The following is a 25,872-nucleotide window of genomic DNA, read 5'->3' as shown; positions in this document are numbered from 1 at the left end:
ATACCTTAGCATACCTTAGATCTGATAACTGTGTTATGGTGATCACTACTGTTCACAAAGTCATTAAATAGGAAGTCTCTGGTTCGGATGTGCCGGGCAGATAAGGCGTCAGGTTTGGCAGGTGAACTACAGTGTTTATGAGAGTGGACAAAAAGGACGCTGTAAACACAAACAATCCTGCCTTTCTCCGGGTGATGGCACCCCAGGCCAGGTGTGCGGCAGCAAGTGAGAACCTGTAATCAAAACATGCAAGTCTAAAGAGTGCCTGATGCTGTGTGCTGATAGTCACAAAAGTCAGTCCCTCCCAAGTGACCTTGGCTTAGTGCTGTTTGATAAGAGGAACACTTAACAGTCCAAAACCTGACAACCTGAAGCTGATAAATGTTAGATCTATGATTAATAGACCTGCTTGGTCTTGAAGTTAGACAGACTATCAAACTCGACTCAGAGTACCTCATGTCTGAAAAAGGTTGTGCTTGCAGAAAGCAGCTTTGAAACGTGTTTCCTCGCCCCATATATTCTTTCTTTCTTTCTTTCTTTCTTTCTGTCACTAGCACACATGCATTTCCAGACAAAAACACATTCTCTCTCTCTCTCTCTCTCTCTCTCTCTCTCTCTCTCTCTCTTTCTCTCTCTCTCTCTATATATATATATATGTATATATATATATATATATATATATATATATATATATTGTGCATCACCCGTCTGCATTGTCCCTGAAACCATGTAAAATATTAGGAATTCTGTCTCAGTAGGAAATTACACCAGCAAAAAACGTGTACGGTCTTTTCTCATTTCCTATCCTTGCCGCAAAGAGAAACAGGTATTCCGAGTAAGCTACATCCTTGGGTACAAGATAAACACAACTCACGGCCTAATCATAAAGGTCTTTAAAAACCTTTGTACTGACAAGCACTGTTTTGTTATTTTTTAAATTACGCTATCATTTAGGATCTGATGTGATGTGTTCTATGAACAGAAACAAAAACAATGCTGTCTACAATAGTACAAGCTGCCTTATATTTAGTTTACATCCCCAACACCTCTTTTTATGTTTTATTTTACGTGGTATTTCAGTTAGGAAACGACTGAGAATACTTAGTGATTCATTGCGTGCACATAAAAAAAAATTGCAAACACATTATTTATATTAAAGAAATGCATGTTGTTTGAAGCTTTTGGATTTCCTGACATTCAGGACAGTACTGACACATGAACTGAAGTATACTCACAGGAATGAGGTAAACACGCTCAGGTTGGCGGGCAGAACCGTGAGCCCGAGGTAGGCGCAATCTACTCGCTGGAGTATGTCGTCGCTCTCGCAGTTACAACGCAAAGGACAGGCACTACCTCGGATTTTCATCCCATTTCCACTACATTCAGTGACTTCCAGTGTAACCATCAGCAGAATGACGCAGACAACTACAATTTCCATAGTTTCCAAACAGGTAATGTTTCGGTTCTTCATCACGGGCAAATGCAGACCACTTTCAGTGCTACTAAACGCGTGCTGTCCACTTGGCTGAAGGTATTCTTATGTCCCCAAGTTGTGCACCTTCTGACGTCACACGCTGTCATTCAAGACCACCCCAGTAATATGAAGAAGAGGATGCAGAGGGAGAGAAGGACTATTGACCCAGTGGTATGCAAAGGCATTGCGTTCTCATGCGTAAAGACATGTTTGCAAACCACACTCTAAATAAATGAGCAATCATTTCGTAACCACATAATGATTCTTTTACTGTGTTTATTGTAAATCCGTCATATGCCTTACAAGTAATATTTGACAGTGAATTATTGAAATACAACCTTCAAATGTAAGAGATGACATTAATGAAAATGTTACATTTATAAAGTGAGGCCAAATAGCGGAATAGGTTGTACTTTACTGCCATCTGAAGGCTGACAACTATAGCTAACTGCAAATTAAACTTCGAGCGTTTGGGGACACGCTGCATCCCTAAAGCAGTTAGTAGACAGGGAGAGGGACTATTAAAATCTTCACAGATGAAGTGGTCAATAAGACACCCCGATCCTAACTTCTTTGGTATACAAAAACACAAGGGTCCATCACCTTGTCTACAAAGAATATGACAAATATTGTTTTCAGGACCTTGGATAGCACTTAAAGCTTTCAAGGTCAGGGATTGCATAAAGGTGAAAGTTAGATAATAAGTTGATATTAAGCCAAAGATATATTTCCTAAAGAGGAGTTTGAATGAACGATTTGTGTTTCATTTAAATAAAGTAATTAGAAGATCGAAGCTTACTTTTAGGAGTGATTTGTCCTCAGAGCTGGGCAGTATTTCAATTACTTGTATTTGAAATACGTATTTAATTCACTTTGAGTATTTTGTAATTTGTATTTGATAGGGCCGATAAAAAATCTAACGTAATTTATAACAAAATACTTTAGAGTGGAGTCATTTTGTATTTAAAATACTCAAAATACTTTCTCCAGTGCTCAGGCAGAAGGAGATTTTTTTTTCTGTCGGATTCTACCACTAGACCGTCTGATATGCCTCTGAATGTCATTGTCGAATCAGGCAACAGTCAGGCAAAAGTGGTGCTTCAAATGCCCCCCCCCCCCCCCCCCCCCCTTTTGGGGCAAAATGGAAATCGCCCCAGATATCTCTCATTGACTCCATAAATCCATTTTTTTCAGAAAACAGGGCTGTGTTCGAAAACTTAGATAGCTGTCTTGATCCTTGTCAATTTATCTTCATTAATATGCCGTCTTAAAGGAGGTTCTTTCAAAGAGCGAATCGAGTTGTTGCACTGAATGTTAGCCATCTTGACAGAATGTGGCCGTGTTTATTACCGCGCACTTTACGAAGTACACTGCAATACAATGCGTAGTGCACCATAAGCACTTACATCTGTAGTGCGTTCCCTCGCTGATTAGTGTTGTCTCAAATGGAACACTGACTGACGCTAATGTGCGAGCCTTTTACCCATAAATCTGTGCGCCAGCTTCCTCCGGCCAACTGGAAATTTTAAACAAAGATGGCAGACCAAACTCCGCTGACAGCCGTGTTTTGTATGTAAATGTACATTCAAGCGTTTTCTCGCTTAGATTTTTCAAAAGTTACCGAGAAATAGACACTGTACTAGATAACACCGTTATTGTAACCAGCAATAATGGTTGAAGTGATTTGCGAAGCGTCAGTCAGCCAACTTTCCAAACTGAAAAGCTGCCTAAAGGGCTCCTCCTCTTCCGCTAAGTAGCCAAGATGGCGCCCGTTTAGGGCGAGTAGTGTCCATTGTTTCACACTGCATTTTTTGACCGTTTGCAGTGCGCCATCAGGGTACTTTCAGTGCTCTGAATTCTGCTGGTTCTGTCAGTGTGAATGCCCTAAGCACTGAAAGTCAGTGTTTGAAGTGTGCAAGTGCGCGGTAATAGACACGGCCTGTGACTTGATCAAAGACGTATGACGTCCTTATACGCAATTACGTATGACGAAAGCACGGTGGGGCGAGCCCTCCCGGAAGCCATAGGGATTGCATTGAGAGCCATGTTTTGTGAAAACGTGAGTCACACAGCTGCTGCCTGCAAAAATATATATATACATAATCAATCAAGTTGTTGTCTTTTGATAGCTTTGCTTAGTTACACTGACATTCTGTGACTGTTCTTCCTTTTTGTGGGGTTCACCAGAGCTTTGTGTACATTATATAGCCCAAACCTGAATGCTCTGCTATACCAAACTGTGAGAAAACGGAAAATCCAGAAAAAATATTTCCTATATTTTAAATACAAAATACATGTATTGTATTTTGTTACATTTTCTGGCACCAGTATTTTGTATTTTATTTTAATACATTTATTTGAGGGGTATTTTGTATTTTGTATCAAAATACATTTTGATGTTGATGTTTGTCCTGTGGTGCAAAGTTAACAGTGACCACACTTTTCAAATGTGATCTTACGGTTTTTTTTTGTTGGGTTCTTGGGGCTGTAGGTCTATTCACAAAGCATCTTATGGCTTGAAGTAGCTTCCAAGTCTGGGAGAACTAAGAAGTAGTCGAGGACTCCTAACTCACAAGTCAACACCAAACGAACGGAAAATTGCAGTTTCTATCATCCCACATTACAATGTTTTGGAATGTAGAGGCAGAATTACTGTTGACGATATATCAGCAAAACAAGTAAAACTATATACATCGCGATGGAATAATTAGCCTATAGAGCTGGTAAGGGATGCAATAACGCCAACAAACCGAAACAACCCACTAAGTGCCGAGATTGAATTGGATGAAACGTTTGAGTGTAAAATGAAGCTACCTCCTATGTACACTGCGTGTGTCCTGTGTGCATCCCTTACCAATTATTCCCCCGTGGTTGAGACGGTAGGCCAGTTCTGCATTCCAACACATTTTAACATCGAATGATAGAAACTGTCATTTTCCGTTAGTATGGGAGTTGGTCTTAGCGAGTTTAGGCTATGAGTTCTCTTGACTCCTTCGTTCCCTCAGACATGGGTGTAAGTTATAACGATAAGGAGCTTTGTTATTTAGCCTATAATGAGGAGTCCCAAAGTTAGGACTGACACGCCCAGCTACTTTTAGCCTTAAGATTGTGAATACGAGCCCTGGTCAACTGGAAAAAGTAGTCTATGAACAGATAGACTTTATCTCTTATTATTTTTCTCACTTCACTCCTAAACGTTTGTAGGCACACACACACTGCATTGTCACATGGAGTTTCATTGCTTTTCTTTTAAGGACAAAAGGCTATATATATTTACATTAACTATGTGAAATATTTTTCACACACGCACAGAATCCATACTATCTCCCCGAATTCAATTTCTTAAGAGATACAAGAGATTAAGAGATATGTATCAGACACAGTTCAATAAACACACATAGCATACTATTTAAATGTAAATTTGAAATGTGCCATGGAAATGCAAACTAAAATGTGAAGGTTAAGAAGCAGACTATGTCTTGCTGCCATCTAGTGGTTGCTACGTAGCACACACTGAAACTGAACCATTTTCGAGTCGCTTCAGAGTCGGATAAGCAAAAGTTTGCATCTTTCAATTTGTTACAATAATTTGAGAAAAATGTCGAAACAAAACGGAATGTGGTCAGATTTACACTAGAATTATACTAATTTTATACAATATTACATACCTAGTATACTATATGGAGAACAATATTGTAGAACATGTATGTTTCATGTCCATGTATGTTTTGTCTGAACATCTTCATAGTATAGTTTTCATATCTCTACACAACATTTCACCCCGATGCTGCTCTGGACAGAGGTACAGATGGAAACTCTGCATAGCTCTTCATAGGTCTTCAAAACACATTAGAGAAAAATGATATATAACAAAACATAGTGTAATATTTCATAAAGAATTGTAAAAACAAAACTTGATTATCACAAAAAATAGGTTTTGACCATCACTCAGCATTAGTATGTCAGAGCTTATAGTCACACCTCAAGCTATGGATTTACTGCCAGAGGAGTGACCTCTATCTACCACCACAGTCTTTATCATGAGAGCAGTAGACTACTGTATCCACACTGCCCTACATCAAAACATCAGACATGGGCTGACTGTTACGACTGGTGGGTGTTGTGAAGGACTCAATTGCACGACTCAGCACAGGGGTAGATTCAGAAGAATAAACGTTTTACTAGCAGGGTTCGGTACACAGGTAAGCAGTCCAAAAGTAGGCAAACAAATCCAAACAGGGAATAGGCAGGAGAATAGTTGTAGGGCAGGCAGAGGTCAGAAGCACGAGTAATCACTTGAACAAGGCGATAAGCGCTAAACGCTAGGAACACGAGGATCAGTGGAAAGACAAGGAACATACCATGAAACATACTTTACGACGACACCACGAGGAACAAGAAAACAAGGACTATATATACACACACACACACAGGCAACAGATAACGAGGGACAGGTGAGAACAATCAAGGCGGGGCAGACAAAGACACAGGTGGACTAAACAAGGGGAACCAACAGGACACAGGTGAAACCAATGATACACACAACCCGGGAGATTGGGAACAGGTGAGGGGTGGAGACACGGACAACAACAAGAGGGCACATGGCATAGACAAACAAACATAGGGAAAGCACATGGCGGGAACAAGGAAGCACGAGGACTAGACATGGGAACAAACATGTGACCACACAAGGGAGACAAACACAGAAATTAGACACGGACAGACACAGACCTTACAGTACCCCCCCTCTAAGGGCCGGATTCCAGACGGCCCAAAACACAAACAGATCAAATCCACCTAGGGTGGGTGGAGGGGGTCCAGAGCAAGGCAGGCGGGCAGACCGGACCAGACAGCCCAAAAACACACAAACAGATCAAATCCACCTAGGGTGGGTGGAGGGGGTCCAGAGCAAGGCAGGCGGGCAGACCGGACCAGACAGCCCAAAAACACACAAACAGATCAAATCCACCTAGGGTGGGTGGAGGGGGTCCAGAGCAAGGCAGGCGGGTAGGCCGGGCCAGACAGAAGGGTGGAAAGAAGGGTCTGGTGGCTGACCGGGTGGACGGCCAAGCAAGGGCAGAATGTCTGGTGGCTGGCCGTGTGGGTGGCCAAACAGGGGCAGAGTCTTTGGCGGCCGACCGGGTGGATGGCCAAACAGAGGTAGAGTCTTTGACGACCGACCGGGTGGATGGCCAAACAGGGGCAGAGTCTTTGGCGACCGGCCGGGTGGGTGGCCAAACAGGGGCAGAGTCTTTGGCGACCGGCCGGGTGGGTGGCCAAACAGGGGCAGAGTCTTTGGCGACCGGCCAAACAGACCAACAATAAACACAACAACAACCCTAACAACAAATAGATGCCAGCGATATCGATTGGTGTTTGGGGTTGCAGGGCCAGTGGCTGGGGTAGACGTGGCACCTGGACTCGCTGGATCATTAGGGCTGGCGGCACCGAACCCTGGGTCTGCTGCAGCTGGGACAGGGAACCCAGGAACACTGGAGACAGGGTCCGGAGCGCCTGGGGCCGGCGCATGGACGCCTGGAACCGGCGCAAGGACACCTTGGACAGGAACGCCGGAGACGCTCGGGACAGGGGAGCCTGGGACGCTCGGGACCGGGGCGCCTGAGACGCTCGGGACAGGGGAGCCTGGGACGCTCGGGACAGGGGAGCCTGGGACGCTCGGGACAGGGGAGCCTGGGACGCTCGGGACAGGGGCGCCTGGGGCGCTCGGGACAGGGGCGCCTGGGGCGCTCGGGACAGGGGCGCTCCGGCCAGGGGCGCTCGGGACAGGGGCACTCCGGCCAGGGGCGCTTGGAACAGCAGAGCCCTCAGCAGCGACGCCATCAGAAGGTGCTGCTGGACCGGTCTCGGCAGAGGGTGCTGCTGGGCCTGCATCGGAAACGGATGCTGGAGGATCTTGGTTGGCAGCTGTGGCAGCAGGGTCCGGGTCAGCTGCGGGGTGTGGGTCGGCAGCGGTGGCTGCGGGGTCCGGGTCGGCAGCGGTGGCTGCGGGGTCCGGGTCGGCAGCGGTGGCTGTAGGGTACACACAAGCTGGGTGAGCGTCGGCTGGGTCTGCTGGGTCAGCGACGGCTGGGTCTGCAGGGTCAGCGACGGCCGGGTCTGCAGGATCAGCGACGGCCGGGTCTGCAGGGTGAGCGACGGCTCGGTCTGCAGGGAGAGCGGCGGCTTGATCTGCGGCGGCTGGTTCTGCAGGGTCAGCGACGGCCGGGTCTGCAGGGTCAGCGACGGCCGGGTCTGCAGGGTGAGCGACGGCTCGGTCTGCAGGGAGAGCGGCGGCTTGATCTGCGGCGGCTGGTTCTGCTGTGGCGTAGGCCTCAGTGGCGTCACCATCAGCAATTTCTTCAGAGACTGCTTCAGGGACAGCAGCGACAGAGGCTGCTTCGGGGTTGCTAGCAACAGAGGCTACGTCGGGGGCAGCAGTGGGTGCTTCGGGAGCGGTAGCGACGGAGGCTACGTCAGTGGCATCAGAGGCTGCTTCAGGGACAGCAGCGACAGAGGCTGCTTCGGGGTTGCTAGCAACAGAGACTACGTCGGGGGCAGCAGTGGGTGCTTCGGGAGCGGTAGCGACGGAGGCTACGTCAGTGGCATCAGAGGCTGCTTCAGGGACAGCAGCGACAGAGGCTGCTTCGGGGTTGCTAGCAACAGAGACTACGTCGGGGGCAGCAGTGGGTGCTTCGGGAGCGGTAGCGACGGAGGCTACGTCAGTGGCATCAGAGGCTGCTTCTGGGGTGGTAGCGACAGAGGCTACGTCGGGGGCGGCAGCGTCAGAGGCTGCTTCGGGGGTGGCAGCATCAGAAGCTGCTTCGGGAGAGGCAGAGGCTGCTTTGGGAGTGGTAGCGACGGAGGCTACATCTGGGGCAGCAGAGACGACCTTGGAGGCGGCAGCGTCAGAGGCTGCTTCTGGGGCGGTAGCAACGGAGGCTACTTCAGGGGCGGCAGCGTCAGAGGCTGCTTCTGGGGAGGCAGAGGCTGCTTTGGGAGTGGTAGCGATGGAGGCTACCTCTGGGGCAGCAGAGACGACCTCGGAGGCGGCAGCATCAGAGGCTGCTTCGAGGGTGGCAGAGGCTGCATCGATGGCAGCAGAAGCTGCATCGAGCAAGGCAGCGCCAGAGGCTTCTTTGGGTGTGACAGAAAATCTTTCCAATGCTGCAAAGGCAGCTTCGAGGGCGGCGGAGATTGCTTCAAGGGTGGAAGCTCCAAAGGCTGCGTTGACGGCGTCAGAGACCGCTCTGATGGTGGCATTGGTAGAGGCTGCTTCAAGGTTGACAGCGTCAGAAGCTCTTCCTAGGGCGGCTGCGGCTGTCCTGAAGGCCGGAGGCAGGAGACGTGGAGTCGGAGCTGAAGCCAGAGCAGTATTGGTGAGTGAAGCTGAAACCCTGGAGCCGGAATCCAGGCGGCATGGAACCGGAGCTGGAGAGGGAGGTGCAGCGAGGGAATCCCAACGATCCAGGAGCTGCTCGAATTGTCCCAACAGCAGGTTCAGGAACTTCAGGGAACTTCTCCCTTGCTCCTCTATTTCCCTTGTCACGAGGCAGAGAGAGGAGGCTTGTTTGCTCAAACTGCATCTGAGCACTGAGTCTGAGTCGGCTGAGTCCATCCTTGGTGTCGTCGTACTGTTACGACTGGTGGGTGTTGTGAAGGACTCAATTGCACGACTCAGCACAGGGGTAGATTCAGAAGAATAAACGTTTTACTAGCAGGGTTCGGTACACAGGTAAGCAGTCCAAAAGTAGGCAAACAAATCCAAACAGGGAATAGGCAGGAGAATAGTTGTAGGGCAGGCAGAGGTCAGAAGCACGAGTAATCACTTGAACAAGGCGATAAGCGCTAAACGCTAGGAACACGAGGATCAGTGGAAAGACAAGGAACATACCATGAAACATACTTTACGACGACACCACGAGGAACAAGAAAACAAGGACTATATATACACACACACACACAGGCAACAGATAACGAGGGACAGGTGAGAACAATCAAGGCGGGGCAGACAAAGACACAGGTGGACTAAACAAGGGGAACCAACAGGACACAGGTGAAACCAATGATACACACAACCCGGGAGATTGGGAACAGGTGAGGGGTGGAGACACGGACAACAACAAGAGGGCACATGGCATAGACAAACAAACATAGGGAAAGCACATGGCGGGAACAAGGAAGCACGAGGACTAGACATGGGAACAAACATGTGACCACACAAGGGAGACAAACACAGAAATTAGACACGGACAGACACAGACCTTACACTGACTTCTATATATCGCAGGCCACTGGTGTGCCCTGTACCTGGGTGAGTAATTGGGGCCAGAGTTGAGGTGACTGCCCACACTTTGGGTGGTGTTTCCTGCTCTTTATGATCGTGTGTGACTTCTGAGTCTGGACAGGATAGTCACCAGATAAGGCCATTTGCTTTCCCATAAATGGTCACAATGACTTTATGGTACAGTATTACATAAGGAGAACTTTGAAAAAAGTTAAAGCACAGATTGAAAACCACTGCTTTGAGAATTTGTCAAATTACATGAAATGCTCTGATTAATTTGTGCCGTCTGAATGAGTACAAAGATTTGTATCATACTATCATAGAAAATGTATTCCTGTGAATGATCACAATAAATATAACACATATTGTGGATTAGTTCAATTAGTACATTTTGACACGGGGTTGTACACAAGATGTAGGTTCCGTAAACAGTAAGCTGTGAACCAATGTCAAATTTCACTTTAATCCAATCAGTGGAAGTTATTGGGAAAGAACACATTTTTTTTGAAAGTGATGAATTTTTATATAATGTAAGTACATTTGTACTGCTGTGTTTGACAGCACATTTCAGATATTACAACTCTGACTGCAGCATACTTTAGTCACAGTATGCGTACCTCAGCTGTGTACTTTCACTCCATATAGCATGGTCAGGAGTTCATCTAAGTGTCGCTGTGATGGGTGAAGTACACTCTCATTCCACTCCACTGTGCTGATTGAAATGGCTCACTCGGGCAGCTTTTCACACATGCAGATTTCTGATTTCTGGGGCCCTTATCAGGAGCCCTCTCCTATCTCACATACACACAGAGCAGCGTGAAGCCTGGCTGATTAAAAGAGGGGAAAGCTCTTGGTTTGCGTGTCAGCTGGGTTCCTGGAGCAGGATGTTCACGACTCTCTGACACAAGCAGTCAGCACCAGTGTTACTGGAGGAGCTCCAGTCTCAGGGCAGGCAAATGAGGACACCCCCCCCCCCCCCCCCCCCCCCCCCCCCCCCCCCCTTGGACCCTGGCAGCCCCTCACTGCGGTTACTGCATCTACATTTCATCCAGGGCGACTTGTAGTACAGTTAGTGTATGCATGTAATCAGTGAGCCCAACCAATGAGCTTTTTGAAGGTGGCACATTGCTTTGCTAGTTGAGGGACAGGAAATCTTCAGACTTGCAAAAGTTAATAATGTGGTTTTTTAACATCAGTGCACGTTCAGAAGCATTTCACATCACAAATGAACCAGGCTGGTCATCACAACAGCCAGTACATTTAATCAGGGATTTGAGCCAAAAAGAGACACATTTTGATTTACAACACTGGATCCATCACTGCCCCCCTTCCCCTCCCCATCTCGTGGGCTGTTTGGCACGGTCATCTGTATCCCTAATCTTCAAAGGTATCAGATGTGGGCACTTAGGTGCCTGCGCGAGGCCTGCGGGCCAGAAGGTCTGATTGGCTGAGGAAGCCACTAATTGCGGAGGAATAAGAGATTTCCTGCCGCAGCACTGGTGGGTGCAACCCAGTCTGGCTGATAGACAGGGGAGGAAGAGCTTTATTGCGTCTGTCCAGGACACTGGAAGGAAGGGGTCAAGGTGAACACATGTGAAATCAGGCCCTGGTTTTCACTGACCCAGGAGGACTCTCTCTCCTGAACAATGTGGTTCCACAAGGAACAGCACGTCCCCGGCGAGGGCTCGGCCTGTGATTATATAAGTATGTAATAATCCAATCCACTTTGTTCAATGACTTGTGTAATGGTGCAAATCTTTCCTTTATTACCATGGTTGTACTACAACAAGACGTTTTCTCAGTTAGATTGCTGCAATTTCTTTACAGTATAACATGCCACTGTCACCCAATTGGAGGTCTTTTTTTGCGCTTCACACAAAACATTCCCCTTAATGCAGTGGACCACATTAAATATCTGTTGCAGATGCACATAGCATGTTTCAAACAGACATTTCTGAATGTTGCTTTTACTTTTACATGCAATCTTGAGCAATACATGTAAAAAAAAACAGCAACACCACAAAGACATTTGGAAATGGCTTGGCAGTCTAGCAGGCCAGGCGTACAGTTCATCACAGAACTCCAACATTTGCAGTGATGCAGGTATGATTTGAATCGCTGAGATTTAGGGCTGTACATTTGCATGCAAGCCAGACGTTTTCCATATTTCACTCAAACCTTTGTGCACTTTCGGGTGGCCTTTCTCCCGCTCGCTCTGCTTCTCTGTGCTGGTCAGGGGGAGTGCGCATGGCCTCGCCGACAGAGGGTTACGTGCCATGTCTTCCTGTGGTGGGTGTAGCTTCCTTCTCACGAATGTGCTGAAGAACAGTTTCAAGAGGGGTTACACACACATACACTCACACACACACACACACACACACACACACGCACACACACACAGACACGCACACACGCACACACACACACACACACACACACACACACACACACACACACACGCAAATCAAGGACTAGCATGAGTAAGGTGAACAGATTTCTGCACAGATTCTCACGCAAAAATAGCCTTCCAACCATTTATGGCACGTCATACATTCTTACATTAGGAAGGGTGGTGATTTTTTATGTTTATAATATTAAAATTGGAGTTCTTTAACTGTTGAGCCTTCAGGAGGTGTTGTGGTCTAAATATAACGAAAGAGAAGAAGGAATGTGCCCACTTGACAACCCTAGGGGAATGATCCTGAAGGCATCTTCGTTGTTGTTGTTGTTGCTGGTGTTGTTGTTGTTGTTGTTGTTGTTGTTGTTCAGTAATGCTAAGTGTGGGTATGAGGGTAGTAGTGCACCCTGTTGTGTTTTAATGCTAGGCTATAGGATGTTGGGTTTGAGTACTTGCATGTGACAGTGAGAGGTTTGATCGCAGCGTGGAGTCCCCAATTAATGGTATGAAGAATTAAATATCTTTTCCGGTTTGTGACTAAAAAAAAACTTAAAAGACACTCATTTGTTCCACCCTCCATGTGTTTTTTTTTGCTTTTATTGGCAACATACTGTACTATGTATTGAATTTCCAGCTCAGATAAAGTCTGGGTCTGATTTGATCCTCTCACTGTATGTAAATAATAATATAAATGCCAGTATGTTTGTGTTTTCTTCAGCATACTGTTTCTATGGTAATAACACTGACTTGACTTATGAATCCTTGCATTTTTGTCCTTCCTTAGTCATGACAGTAAAAGATGTGATCTCTGTGATCTCCCAGTCAATTACTGCAAGATGCCCATTAGGTTATTTAACACTTTCCATTGGGAAGTGGATTAACAAGGACCATCAAGACCTTTTCAAACACAATATTTCTGATCCATACTTTTGCAACCAAGTCAGCTGAGTATGTACCGTCCTTCAGTGGTTGGTAATGCATATGACTCTGAGTATGTACCATACTTCAGTGGTTGGTAAATCATATGACTCTGAGTATGTACCGTCCTTCAGTGGTTGGTAATGCATATGACTCTGAGTATGTACCGTCCTTCAGTGGTTGGTAATGCATATGACTCTGAGTATGTACCGTCCTTCAGTGGTTGGTAAATCATATGACTCTGAGTATGTACTGTCCTTCAGTGGTTGGTAAATCATATGACTCTGAGTATGTACCATACTTCAGTGGTTGGTAATGCATATGACTCTGAGTATGTACCGTACTTCAGTGGTTGGTAATGCATATGTATATGACACAAAACCAACAGTCATGCCTGGAGGGTCCAAACAATAACTGGCACTCACAAAACCGATAGGTTGATAAGATAAGAAGAGGGTGGGAGAAAAGAAAAGCAAGAGAATGTGTGTGTGTGTGTGTTTGGGGGGGGGGGTCTGTGTGTGTGTGTGTGTGTGTGTGTGTGTGTGTGTGTGTGTGTTTGGGGGGGGGGGTCTGTGTGTGTGTGTGTGTGTGTGTGTGTGTGTGTGTGTATGTGTGTGTGTGTGTGTGTGTGTGTGTGTGTGTGTGTGTGTGTGTGTGTGTGTGTGTGTGTGTGTGTGAGGGAACGCCCTAGCTTGTGAAGCAAGTATCAACAATCAAGCCCCCTTCATTCAATGGATCTACCCTCAGGGGACTGGCTGCCAAACAGTCTCTCCCTCATCATCTGGAAGATGGAGAACAATAGGTGCAGTACTAGGGAGGAGGAGATTGTGTAAATAGGACCACAGGGGAAAACATCAGCTAACCGGCGGGCGTCTGAGGTGCACTTGCTCCCACACTGAAGGAGCCGTGGAAGGGTCTTGAGTTGCCTCTCTGCTCCAGTTTGTGGACCAGGGACTCCGACTCATCCTCAGCATTCACGATGTAAGTGACTTACAATGTAATCTTAATTTCACGTTGATCTTTAAATGAGTTCACACGTAGCACATAGCATCTAGCACCCTGGGGGTTTGTTCTCAGTTATTTGAATAAGGCAAGCAATGCTATTGACAGAGGGGATACAAGACTTGTTGTGACTGGTTTACTCTTCTCTGCACGTAGGAGAGGGCTCTAGGCTCAAGAGTTCGACCCTAGGGCCCGATGGAAGGGAAGTCCACAAACTCCGGCTCCCACACTCCGAAAGAGAAGGTCTGATGTAGAGTTGAATACATGGCATCCATCTGAGGCACTTTTGTGTGAGTACTCTAGATGAGTCAGGTATTAAACCAACCAGCTGCTGTATTGTGTTTTTAATTGTAAATCATTCAGTCATGTCTTTTAGAGTTTTTTTTATTGTTCCAACTGTGAATTTAGGAACCATTCAGTCATATCCTGTCTTGTGAAAACACCTTTTTCCCATAAATGGTAAAGTTTGGTTAATGCTCACCGAAGACTTACTATGTCACTATAAAGATTTATAAAATCAATGTAAAGCTACTGAAGTTTGGGGGGAGCTACACACAGTGCAATTAAATGGTTTTCTTTTAACAGGTACTCTTATAGTAATGTGCCGTGCTTGTGGTAGTGCTTGTGTCAAGGCTGGTGCATGGGTCTTGTCTACTTGAACAGGCTTGTTTGCTTAAGCGTTCTCTGAGTACTTTGTCTCTGGGTAGCTGCCTGTTTCCTTCCTCCTGATTGAGACTGGGTATTCTGCGGGGAACAGGCGAAGAATACGACCCGCAGACAGAGTCGTGCATAAAACCTTGGCAAGACTTTGGTGGGTTGCCTTTACCCAATAAGTCTGAAGGCTGAGAGAGGGAAGGAAGGGCACGCAAACTTAACGAATGAAATGCAAGACAGATTGCTGGAAACTCAAACAGGTCCAGATAACCTTTTCTTCAACTAATGGTGAACTCTGTGTGGCAGAGTGTTGCACGAGTGTGGCAGCATGGCTCTACCGTCAGATGAATAAATCCAGATGTCCATCACAGTGGAATATTCCAGTGTTGCTGTTTGATTGACAGTAGATTGATAGCATCTACATCATCACATCAATCAACCACGTCTTGGAATGTAGAGGTGATAAAGCAAGTATGGCTAATGATCACCTTCTAATTGGGTTGTCTGCTAGCTTTTTGCCCCCCACAGTTGAGTTGTATAAAACATATACAGTATATGTTAATTTGGGAAAATAATTTACAGGCCACAAATCTCCATCTTCTTAATCCATACCATTTCAATCCCATGCGTAAATAACAATTCATGCATGTAATACTCATATCATTGTCAGTGCCCTGTTTGAGCTCCATTACAGTTAAAACCCCTTCATCAATCGTTAACACTTTTAATGCTTCTGCGCAATACCACTGGTACCAGTGTTAAATAAAACATTTCAACCATCTGGACTGATTGATGTTTTTGGAGTGAGAAGACATTGTTGCCACCATCAGTGCGGTGTGGTGTGGTGTGGTGTGGTGTGGCGCTGTAGGGGCTCTCTGTGGTGTGGAGGTGGTTGAGGTGTCAGCATGAGGATATAGGCGTGGCGGGAACCCTGTCCTGCTTTCAGAGAGTGGGCGTCCTGGCCATCTCAGCACTGATTCAGGGCAGGATGTCAGGGTGGGGGTTCCGCAGGGGAAAGGCACTTAGGGCCGATGGGAGAGCGAGAGAGAGAGAGAGAGAGAGAGAGAGAGAGAGAGAGAGAGAGAGAGAGAGAGAGAGAGAGAGAGCAAGAGAGAGAGAGGCTTTCTTCCATAGACAGAGATAAAGAGAGAGGGGGAAAGAAATAGAGTGAATGAGTGAGAGAGAGAGAGAGTGAGTGAGAGAGAGGGAGAGAGAGAGAGGAGAGAAGAGAGAGGAGAGAGAGGGGGGTGGTGGTGGGTGGTGGTGGTGGTGGGTGGTGGTGGTGGTGGTGGGGGCTTGTCCTGAAGATAATGACAGGAAAGGGCTAAGGACTCTGGTGACACACGGAGATTCTGAAGAGCTCACAATCTCTCTCTCCCTCCCCCCAACCTGTTTATTCTTTTTCAGCATCATATAATGCAAACAATGCTCTGTCAGTGGTTATAGAATAAACAATAGAATTTTCAGTCAATATAATGGAAGATGGCATGTTTTTGAGCGTTGTCTGGTGCATTCTTATAGCCCTGGCATAAAGCCCACACAAGTACCTGACGTCACTCATGGCAACTTCAGTGAGCACTTGAATGCTTTACAAACCAGGTAAAAAAAGCTAATATTTCTGCCATGTCAGGTTTGTGTACTAAATGTGTCTTGTAAAAGGTCTGGTAGTAGGGATTACTTTACTTGAAGTCTGCTGATGTAGATTTGTCCCCACCAACATAAGATATCCAAGCTGGTGTAATAGTACAGTTCAATACACTTCTCACTACACTTTAGTATCATTCCATACTCAGACAGACAGCATTGTATCAAATTTGCACGTGACAAAGTAAGCCTTAAAGTCTATTGTCTTGTTATTTTTGTCAATTAATAAGGGTGTTAATAAGTGTTTTCAGATGGTCTCACAAGTGTTTCTACAGTACAAAAGGTATTTTGTGTGACTATGTCCTACATGTGTAAAGAACCCTTTGTTTTATGTATTTAATGATGGCACCTCAATGTTCTTCTTTTACTGTGCATGCATGTATATGACTCTGGAAAGTATCATACTTCATTGGTTGTCACTCTAATGAGCCATGAGTGAAACTCTTGAATAAAGGACTATGCCCCATTACCTGTGTGTGTGTGTTTATCATTACTCATGCTCAACTTTTGTGATGACTTTTGAACTACTGAGTTTAATAAATGGGGTGAAGAAGATGCCTGGCAGGTCCAGGCCCTGCCGCATCAGGTAATAAGCATGTTATAACAATGAACTTGATCCTAATCAACACATAACAATGCATCTGTTTGTTCACTTGCACACTTGAACATCTGCGATGGACTTTGGAATTTCCGAGAGGGGAGCGAGTCCAGTCAGATGCGCCCATCTTACGGGGGACTTCACTATGAAGCCGCAAAAACAACAGAATGGGAGGAAGCGGTGTTCTCTGACTTTTTCCTCCTGTGAAGGCGCATTTCCTTTTGTCGCCTCAACTTTGCTCATCTGAACCAGTGAGCGCTAGAGTCAGTTACAACCAAAATGGATACTGTGCTTTACGTCCTACTGGTAATGCTGCGTTTTTCCGACACACGTGAGTTATATTTATGTTTATGTAAACTTTGAGTGATTCTGAGTGAGTCTATTTATATTTATGAGGTAAAATCATAAAACTAATTTATTTGATTCATACCCAGCAGTCAGGCTTTGTAAGGACAGTAAAGTTCATAAGATAAGGAATGATTATATACAAGGGTAGTCAATATCAGTAAAGATTTTTGAACTTGGCAGGACACATCACAAATAGTCCAAAACATCTAATCGTAATGGAAACGGTCTGAGGCATACGTTTCACCTAGTTTTCAAGTACTTTTGAAAATGATTCTGGGCTCACCAAGACTGAAAATTCATGATCACCATTATTAACTGATACATAACACGTGTAAGTCTGATTTGATGGTTGATGGTAACTTAACGGGAGCGTTTGTTTTCGTTTTTGCACCCAGTGAGTTTTCTTATTGCACACACAACGAAAGGATTGTGCTTGTCCAGGCTAAACAAGGGCAAAATTGTCTACCTCGGCGTGTGTGACAGTACTAGCCCCGCTCAGCAATGGAGGTGGACAGACGACATGAAGCTTTACCATAAAAATTCATCCAAGTGTCTATGGGCAGACACAGACGGGGCGCAGTATGAGGCTCGCTTGGTCGGTCTCAACGACTGTGGCAGAGCACCTGCATGGAAATGCTACGATGAATGGGGGATCTTCGGGTTAGTGGACAAGCCACTGTACCTAAAGAAACAAGGCATACGAGTTGTTCTCCAGAGGGACCCTAGGTATTCAAACTGGACCAGAGCCAAAATCGATAAAACAGGAAAACGGCAAATGACATCCCTTTGCCAAATCAAAGGTGAGTGAAGCCAAACGTTTACTCATGCAGAACATTTCACAACATTTCTGCTACAACTACTCTGTTAGAGTACATTAGTGAGAATTGACACTGTAACATCAGCATACCCTAGAAATACACGTTTCTGTTAAATACTCAATTTAAAACCCCTTTAAATGAGTGTATGATGGCCGGGGAACAGAAAAGGACAAAATCTCAGCATAGGAAGGCAGAGGATGACACTCCTGGTGTCAATTTCCTTGCACATTGTGTTCAAGGCCTCTGTCAGCCGTCACAGGAATGTCGTAAGCAGCGGTCTTTCCTGTATACTCTCTAGCATGCAACGATTGATCGAGCTTAGACATTAAAAAACATGTTCTTCTTTGCGTAAAAGTTAAAGTTTATTGATTCTATGATGATGCGACCCATCACCAAAATGTCACCTGATACAAATTTCTTCTTTGGATCTTAGACCTGGTGAAAACCACCATACAGGCTAGGGTCTTTGGTAACTTAAATGAAACAAAGGCATTACATTCGCCATAGAAACATTTCAAAACACACACACACACACACACACACACACACACACACACACACACACACACACACACACACACACACACACCTGCACACCCGCACACCCACCCACACACACACACACACATTTGAAAACTCTGATAACAACATATTACATATGCCCCAAGTAGTCAGTGTGTTTAATTCGATAGATACATTGGACAACTGTCACTCCTAAGAATACCATCCATGTACTAATATCCATAAAAATAATATATTTCATATATCCAAAATATGCAGTTCAGTCCAATTATCATAATAATGTATAAGAAATGTTAAGCAAAATGACACTCTATTTTAAATAATTTCACATACAGTATATCCAGTTGTGTCAGAACAGATTAATACATTCAGTCCCTAATACTTTTCTCTTTATAGGTCCCACAACAATCTCCACATCCACATTCTCATCAACATATAAATCTACTGCTTATCCTAGCACATATTCAGAAGGCTCAGAAACCTCCCTCGACCCATTATTTATTACAAATACAAATCATGTTCAGAGGACTCACATATCCACACAGCAAATCACAACATTAAGAGCCCCTGTAACTGTTCAGAACAGAGCGGTCACACACTCTAGTGATATGGCGAGGCCTCGGACCAGGAGGACTGTGACCAGTGCTGTCAAACCCGTGTCTGTGCCAATAACCCCTGATGCACTTAATGGAAGTGATATCACCACCACGGGATCTGATGCTTCATTTACTGAAGCTGTCAACACAGGTGATGAAACTGACTTCTCCACAAGCTCTGCAACGGTATTCAACCGTGGGTTTGGGGATGAAACAGTCTCGTCCGAGGCCTTTGCCTCCAAAACCCAATCTGCTGGTGTTCAGGAGCTGTCAGCCGCAGCTAGTACCTCCACAGCAGGTGTCCCCACCACACATCTTCCCACGGATGACATAGAAATGTCTCCCCTCACAGAATCCATGTCTGATCCTGTTCCTTTCAGTCACACCGTAGGGACCACTTCTGCTACAGACTCCGTAACCACTAAAGCTCTGACAACAATGACACCTGAAAGCATCCCGCATACTGATGCAAGCACACAAACTGAGGAGGCATCCGCATCCGCATCCGCATCCGCTGCCACTTCTACCACAGTCTCAGAGACTACCACAGGAATATTCACCACACCAGTTCAGTCTACCATGACACCCAAATCCTCTCTGACCGCCAGCAGAGTGCCTCTGGTCAGAACTAGAGGTACTACACCCATATCAAGTTCATCTACAAGTACAGTTACTTCAGGTCCTCCAACCACTGCCTCAGCTCTTAGCACCAGTAGTCCACCTGCATCCAGCACTACTCGTTTCCTAATTCAAACTACTGAGATGCCAACAAGCACTGTTGGTCTCATCAGCACTATTCAGACAACCACAGCTGCTACTGAAACAACTACAACCACCGCTAAGCCAACCTCAACCACTGTTTTGACAACCACAACCACAGCCGCAACAACTAGCCTAGCCAGAACGACCACCACAGATAAAACCACTCCTGAGTTAACTACACCCATTACTACCCTGGCCACAACTACCACACCGCCAACTACTACTACTGCTGCTACTACAACTCAGAAGAGCACAACGTATCCTACAACCACAGCCACAACACAGCTGGTGAGTATATCAAATGCATAGCTAAGTAATACCAGTTACCTGAGGTTTATTCCATGAAATCACCACTGACTTGAGGATAAATTGAGTTTAAGCAGTAGATTTCCATAGTGAATAGCAGTCTTGTATGGTTGTGGGTGGACTTTAGAGTAAAAGCTGGGATCGACTTGGCATGTCTGACTCTGTAGATAGGAGCACCATAACAGACCTATAATATCTTCACTAAAACAAGTGCTCTTACATTATCCCATGACATCAATAAATGACAAACTATATTAATATTGTAACATCATAATATTGAAAGCATTCATGTGTTAAACAGTTTTTTAGAGGCTTTGTAGCTAAATCAACCACAACGCTTCTGTTGGATTTTGGTTTTCAAAGACGGTCACTCAAAGGAGCTTTAAAGGAGTTGTCTGAGGCTGCTGAAAAAGCGAGCCAGTGGTTATGGCTGAAGCGATCACAGACTATTTGGGGACATGTGAATTAACCGTATTACGTGAAGAAGCCTGTTGTTACATGATGTCTGGGTGCCCAAGGTGACCAGAGTTTGTACCTCATATTATTCCTCTGCCCTATAATCTGGGTTTCTATTCCCCGGGGGGCTCTCCCACACCCGACCCCTTTCCTCACCCCTAGCCTGGCTTCGTACTCCTTAGGGGCTCATCCACCAGCCCTCCCAATCTTTACCCTGGATAGCCTGTGGTATGCCATAGTAGAGTGAGATTGACGTTTACATAATTAGGCAGTGCATCGTTCAGACACTGAGATGTGCATCTTGAGGTGTATCTGTTGTTGTCCCTGGTATTGACATGTGTCCTCACCCATGGTGAGTATGGACCGGGGTGGGCCTGGGACGCCAGACACCACTGTTCAGTCTTCTGGAGGTGCCGTGGGCTTAATTCAATGAAACACTGATGACGGAAGATGCCCACTTGACAACCCCAGTGAAATGCTCACAAAGGCATCTTCGTTGTTGTTGTTGTTGTTGTTAGGTTTTTGTTAAGTATCTGTATGATGGTTGTAGTGCACCTTGTTATAATACTTATTGGGTATGAGTACTTGGCCACTATGGGAATTTAACACATTTTCTTGCATTAAACCAGAATGAAAAAATGACAGGAATATGTTGAGCCCACTCCGTTGCTTTTACAACAGACGTGACAACAGAATGCAGGGTTCACATCACATACTTAAGATTTTGTGAAAAATTAGAGAAAACATTATGAGAATGTTTATAAAGTTTTAACTTTTTGAACACAAAATGAGTTTTCACATAACCTCGCAGTCCGGCTTGCAGCCAAGCCCAAGACATTGTGTATCAGAGAAAGTCCACATCAGGAAGGAAAGAAGGGTGGGGTGACGGGAACGAGAGGGATTGCTGTAGGTGCTGGTGTCATAGAGTCAAGTGAAAGTTGGGGACCATGAACCTTACACTGGGAAACATGGATTTATCTCTTTGTAATTAACCCTTGACGAAGTCATGACTGCCATGAAAAAATGCTCCTGAGAAAGGATGTTTTGCACGCAGCAGGAATGTTCTCCCCACACGAATGGTTCTAATTGCAGCATAATTGAAGACTTTTTAGATATCGTGATCGAAATTTTGGACACCGTTCAGGACTTTGTCATTGTCCAGGAAGTGTGAAACTAGGGCTTTGTTGAAAGTGGAGGACGAGCCGAATGACGATGTGGGAATCAGAGGATGGAAGGTTACAATCTGATGTCAGATGCGCAGTCATTTATTTGGATTTACGTAGAAAATCAGCAACAGCTAAAATAAGTTGGAACAAATAAAAAATATGTAAACCAATTTTGAACTACTGATCGCTTATGCTATGCTGCGAACGCGAATAAAACAACGAAATGTTGACATGGAACGTATTATATTTATTTATGTTGCATTTTATTGTATGCATATGGAGTCAAGTCAAGGTTAGTCCAAATATTTTAAAAGCTTTACTCGGTGTTTGCATTTCGAACACGAACGGTAATGTGTAACTCTGTTTTACTTGCAGCCCGAAACGACTGAGGCAATCAGATGTTGGATAAATAGCACGGAGATCAGTGCCCGCACCGATATAATTGAGTTAAAATTAACAACCATACGAGAAGCCTGCAACTTCAGCGTGATTTATAGCAGCGTGTCTCCTGAAACGAACTGCCATTCAACTGGGGATGACAGTAAATATTTTCAGTGTCTAATTAAGGATCTGAATCCTGGCACCTTTTACCAACTGGAAATAATTTCAACGACTGACGGAGAGAGAACAAATGTTTCAGTGCAAACAGGTAAGCAAGACAAAACTCAATATTTTAAATGTGTATTATATGCTATCAGTTGAATCATTACTCTGACATCTGACACATGATTTGTGGCAATGATGTACAGTAAAGACGACATTTTAACCAGAATTATTTAGGGACTAGGATACTTGACCCTCAATACCCTCAATGGAACGAATAACTTAATAGTCTTTTTTGTGTCATAATAGCATGCCCTATTCTTCGATAGAAGTCTCCTTCGGTTTCAGTGTCACTTATCATAATGTTTTCATTTATTTTATTTTTTTTGTAATTTTAAATACAATGGTCATGCAAAGTCGCAGAATTAAGCTTACAAACCGCCAGTTTACTTATACTATCAAAATCTACATACATTCTGTAATTAATATAGAATATATTGTACATTGACATAAATGCACTAACAATGCCATGGCTTTTGCCTTTGTATATTGTCTTTTTGGCCCTGTTACAGAGTAACTTAAGTCCCATATAATGCATTAAGTAGCATACCTTACGTACTTTGGGGGTAAAACAAGTATAAAAAATATATAAAGTCTGATTTAAAGTATTATTGAATATTGACTGCTGAGATTCGAAACTCTGCACATAATGTTTACTGGAGTCATCAGTTCCACTTCCTATGTTGGATTGCATGATGAATTTAGAGATAACCTGTACAAGAACAAACTTATCCTATTTAAAAGGATTTGAATAACTATAGATGGATTGATCAGTCCATACATTGTCCTTTCAGTATGCATTCAAATGAGGTGGTTTACTGTGTCATTGCACTTTAAATGAACCAATTTCATGTATTCATCTATATTGTTGTTATGAAAAACACCCTTTCTCGTCCTGGTAGAGAGGAAAGGGGAGGAAGAAAGAGATAAAGAAAGAGGAGTAGAGAGAGACAGAGAGAGAGAGAGAGAGAGAGAGAGAGAGAGAGCGAGAGTGGGGGCAAGGTGCCTTGGAACCTGGTGATGTGCTTCTAGTGTTGGTAGAAATCAGCAACAATCCTGGGCATCTAATCTGAAGTGTTTGTTTCCAGAAAGATCTCCTTTTCCCCAGTCATTTCCCCCTTCTCATTGTTACCTCGTTCTAACGGATGCTATGTTTTGTTTTGTGAGGCACATAGATTAGATAAAGTGAGCGAGTGAAATGTCCATTCCTGGCAGGTCACCTCTTTCTCCCATCTCCCTTCAGTACACCTCAAAATCTACCCAGCAACCGCAGACTGAAACTCCTTTGTGTCTATTCGTGATAAAAAAAACAATGAAACATAAATAGTCATAGTCTCTAGTAACAAACACTCTCTATATATTATATGCATATATGTGAAAGCATGTTTTTTTTTTAATAACAGAAGTTTGTTAATTCAATCACAGACAAATACAGAAAGACTGGTGAGCAAAAAAAAAAACAACAACCAAGTCTCTCTTTCTTAAAGGGTTTAGTACTTCATATTGTTCTTGCTGTTCTTCATGATAGCATTGGTGGGGCTGCTCTGTTGCTTTCTTAGGTCCCTGGAGAGGAAGCCGTTAGGGAAAGGTAGGGTTCAGCTGCCAAGGGATGAGGGCCGCCACTCTCACCCTCTACCCAAGCTCTGTCCAAGGGTCAGGGCTCGATGTCCACTTCCTGTAAGACTCCCCTCTGGCTAGAGATGCACGAACCCCTCCCTCCCCCCCCCCGCGCCTCCCCACAGAAGCACTCTCCATTCTCTGCGGCGGCCACACAATCTTATCTTTCAGAGCAATCTCAGCCAGTGCGGCCCCACGGCCCAGCACAAAGAGAGGAAACTCTTTAACCGCGTATTGTTGTGTAACATCATGAAGTCTACACTCACAAAGATTTACATTACTCCATAGTGCTTTGCAATCAGTGATCATTCACATTGACTTTCACATTTATTGGAGTTTGTATTGCTGTACTCCGATCCCTTTTGTGGCTATTTGTTGGATTTTCTCATAGGCATGTTTGAAATTACAGCCTACTGTCCTCGATTCATTGCTTCATTTCCCCCCTTTAACACGTCTACAGGTTTTATACTAATCTGATGAAGTGAGTAAAGTGAATAAATGAGTGAAGGGTAGTCTTGAACCTTTCCCCTGTTCCTCTGACAGACCCAGAGCCTCCCACAGATGTGGTGGTCGAGCCTGACAGCGATGCCACGTCTGGGCTGCGCGTGCACTGGTCTCACCCGCGTGGCAGAGTGGACTGGTATGAGCTCAGTCTGGAGGACGCAGGCACGGGGGACCGCCGGAGCACCAGGGTGATGGGCTCAGCAGCCCCCCAGTTAGGCTTCACTGCCCTCACGCCTGGGACCCTCTACACCGTGCATCTGCAGGCCACCGCAGGGGACAGAGTGTCTGCTCCAGCACGCAGCACCGCAGCCACAGGTACAGACACCCAGAACTCCGGCCAGCAGGTTTCAGCCAGTAGATTTTAACCTGTTTACCGGACATAAGTTTGTTTTGACTGATTCAGAATATAAAAGCCATACATGCTCTCAGATACAGAATAAGCCTTGTCTTTAAAAATGACCTGTTAATGTTTTGTTATTTGTAATGACTGTACACATGTATACTCACACTGTCTTCTCTTTCTTGACATTATTCACATTCCTTTATTTTGACTCCTGTTTTCATTCATATCCCTTTGTTCTCCTCTTCAGCTCCGTCTGCCATCAGGGGCCTGAGGCTCTCTGCGTCCTCCAGCAACATCAGTGTGTCCTGGCAGCCCGGTCCTGGCCGGACAGAGCACTTCTGGGTGCTGCTGAGGGAGCAGGAGAGCCTGGTGCAGAATGTCACTGTGGGGAGTGGGGTGACCTCACATAGCTTCACTGGTGTGACCCCAGGAACTCTGCACACAGTAGCGGTGGCGGCGCAGTCTATGGGCATCCAAAGTGATTCAGTGTCTAAAGAAGTTCTCGCAGGTAAGGCAAAAATGACAGGAGGCTGCTTTCAGGTATGTCAAATGAAAGGGTTCTGTTTAGCTTAAGTTAATCTTCTTCTCTAAGTTTAGATCCACTACCTCTCCAGAGTCTCCTCAGCCTCTCAGACAGACCTTATGTACACCTACAAAACTTCTTCAGCATTTGACTCTGTGTTGAAAGCAAACGATATTTACATGTTCACCTAGAGCATCGGTTCCCAAACTGGGGTACGCGTACCCCCAGGGGTACGCAAAGTGGTTCAGGGGGTACGCGGGGAGAAAATTTCCGCGATAACAGAAAACGGACGGAATTCGCAGAATGTACCGTTTGAAACAGAATTGCAACTTTCAG

General features: G+C 45.1%; 2 protein-coding genes across 3 annotated transcripts in view; one reads left to right on the top strand and one right to left on the bottom strand.

The window, feature by feature from the left end:
- Positions 1 to 1,683, bottom strand: part of LOC105910344 (leucine-rich repeat-containing G-protein coupled receptor 5A) — an 18,645-nt gene extending 16,962 nt beyond the window's left edge. Inside the window, exon 1 of the mRNA XM_012839053.3 lies at positions 1,236 to 1,683. Within this exon, the coding sequence (XP_012694507.2) occupies positions 1,236 to 1,471 (236 nt within the window). The 5' untranslated portion in view covers positions 1,472 to 1,683. The remainder of the gene's footprint in view (positions 1 to 1,235) is intronic.
- Positions 1,684 to 16,069: 14,386 nt separating this feature from the next.
- On the top strand, positions 16,070 to 25,669 carry LOC116220053 (receptor-type tyrosine-protein phosphatase beta-like). Of its 2 annotated transcripts, XM_031565348.2 has the most exons (6): positions 16,070 to 17,303; positions 17,716 to 18,120; positions 19,057 to 20,306; positions 22,322 to 22,595; positions 24,710 to 24,985; positions 25,261 to 25,669. In XM_031565348.2, the coding sequence occupies exons 1-6, from the start codon at positions 17,252 to 17,254 to the stop codon at positions 25,584 to 25,586; spliced, it is 2,583 nt and encodes an 860-aa protein (XP_031421208.1). In that variant the 5' UTR covers positions 16,070 to 17,251; the 3' UTR covers positions 25,587 to 25,669. The 2 variants fall into 2 exon arrangements, with proteins under 2 accessions (XP_031421208.1, XP_031421209.1); XM_031565349.2 differs by lacking the exons at positions 16,070 to 17,303; positions 17,716 to 18,120; positions 19,057 to 20,306 and adding an exon at positions 21,325 to 22,238.
- Positions 25,670 to 25,872: the final 203 nt, after the last annotated feature.

The sequence above is a fragment of the Clupea harengus genome, chromosome 3 (genome assembly GCF_900700415.2).
Source record: "Clupea harengus chromosome 3, Ch_v2.0.2, whole genome shotgun sequence".
NCBI classification, from domain to species: Eukaryota; Metazoa; Chordata; class Actinopteri; order Clupeiformes; family Clupeidae; genus Clupea; species Clupea harengus.
This window is presented reverse-complemented; position numbering and strand designations above follow the sequence as displayed.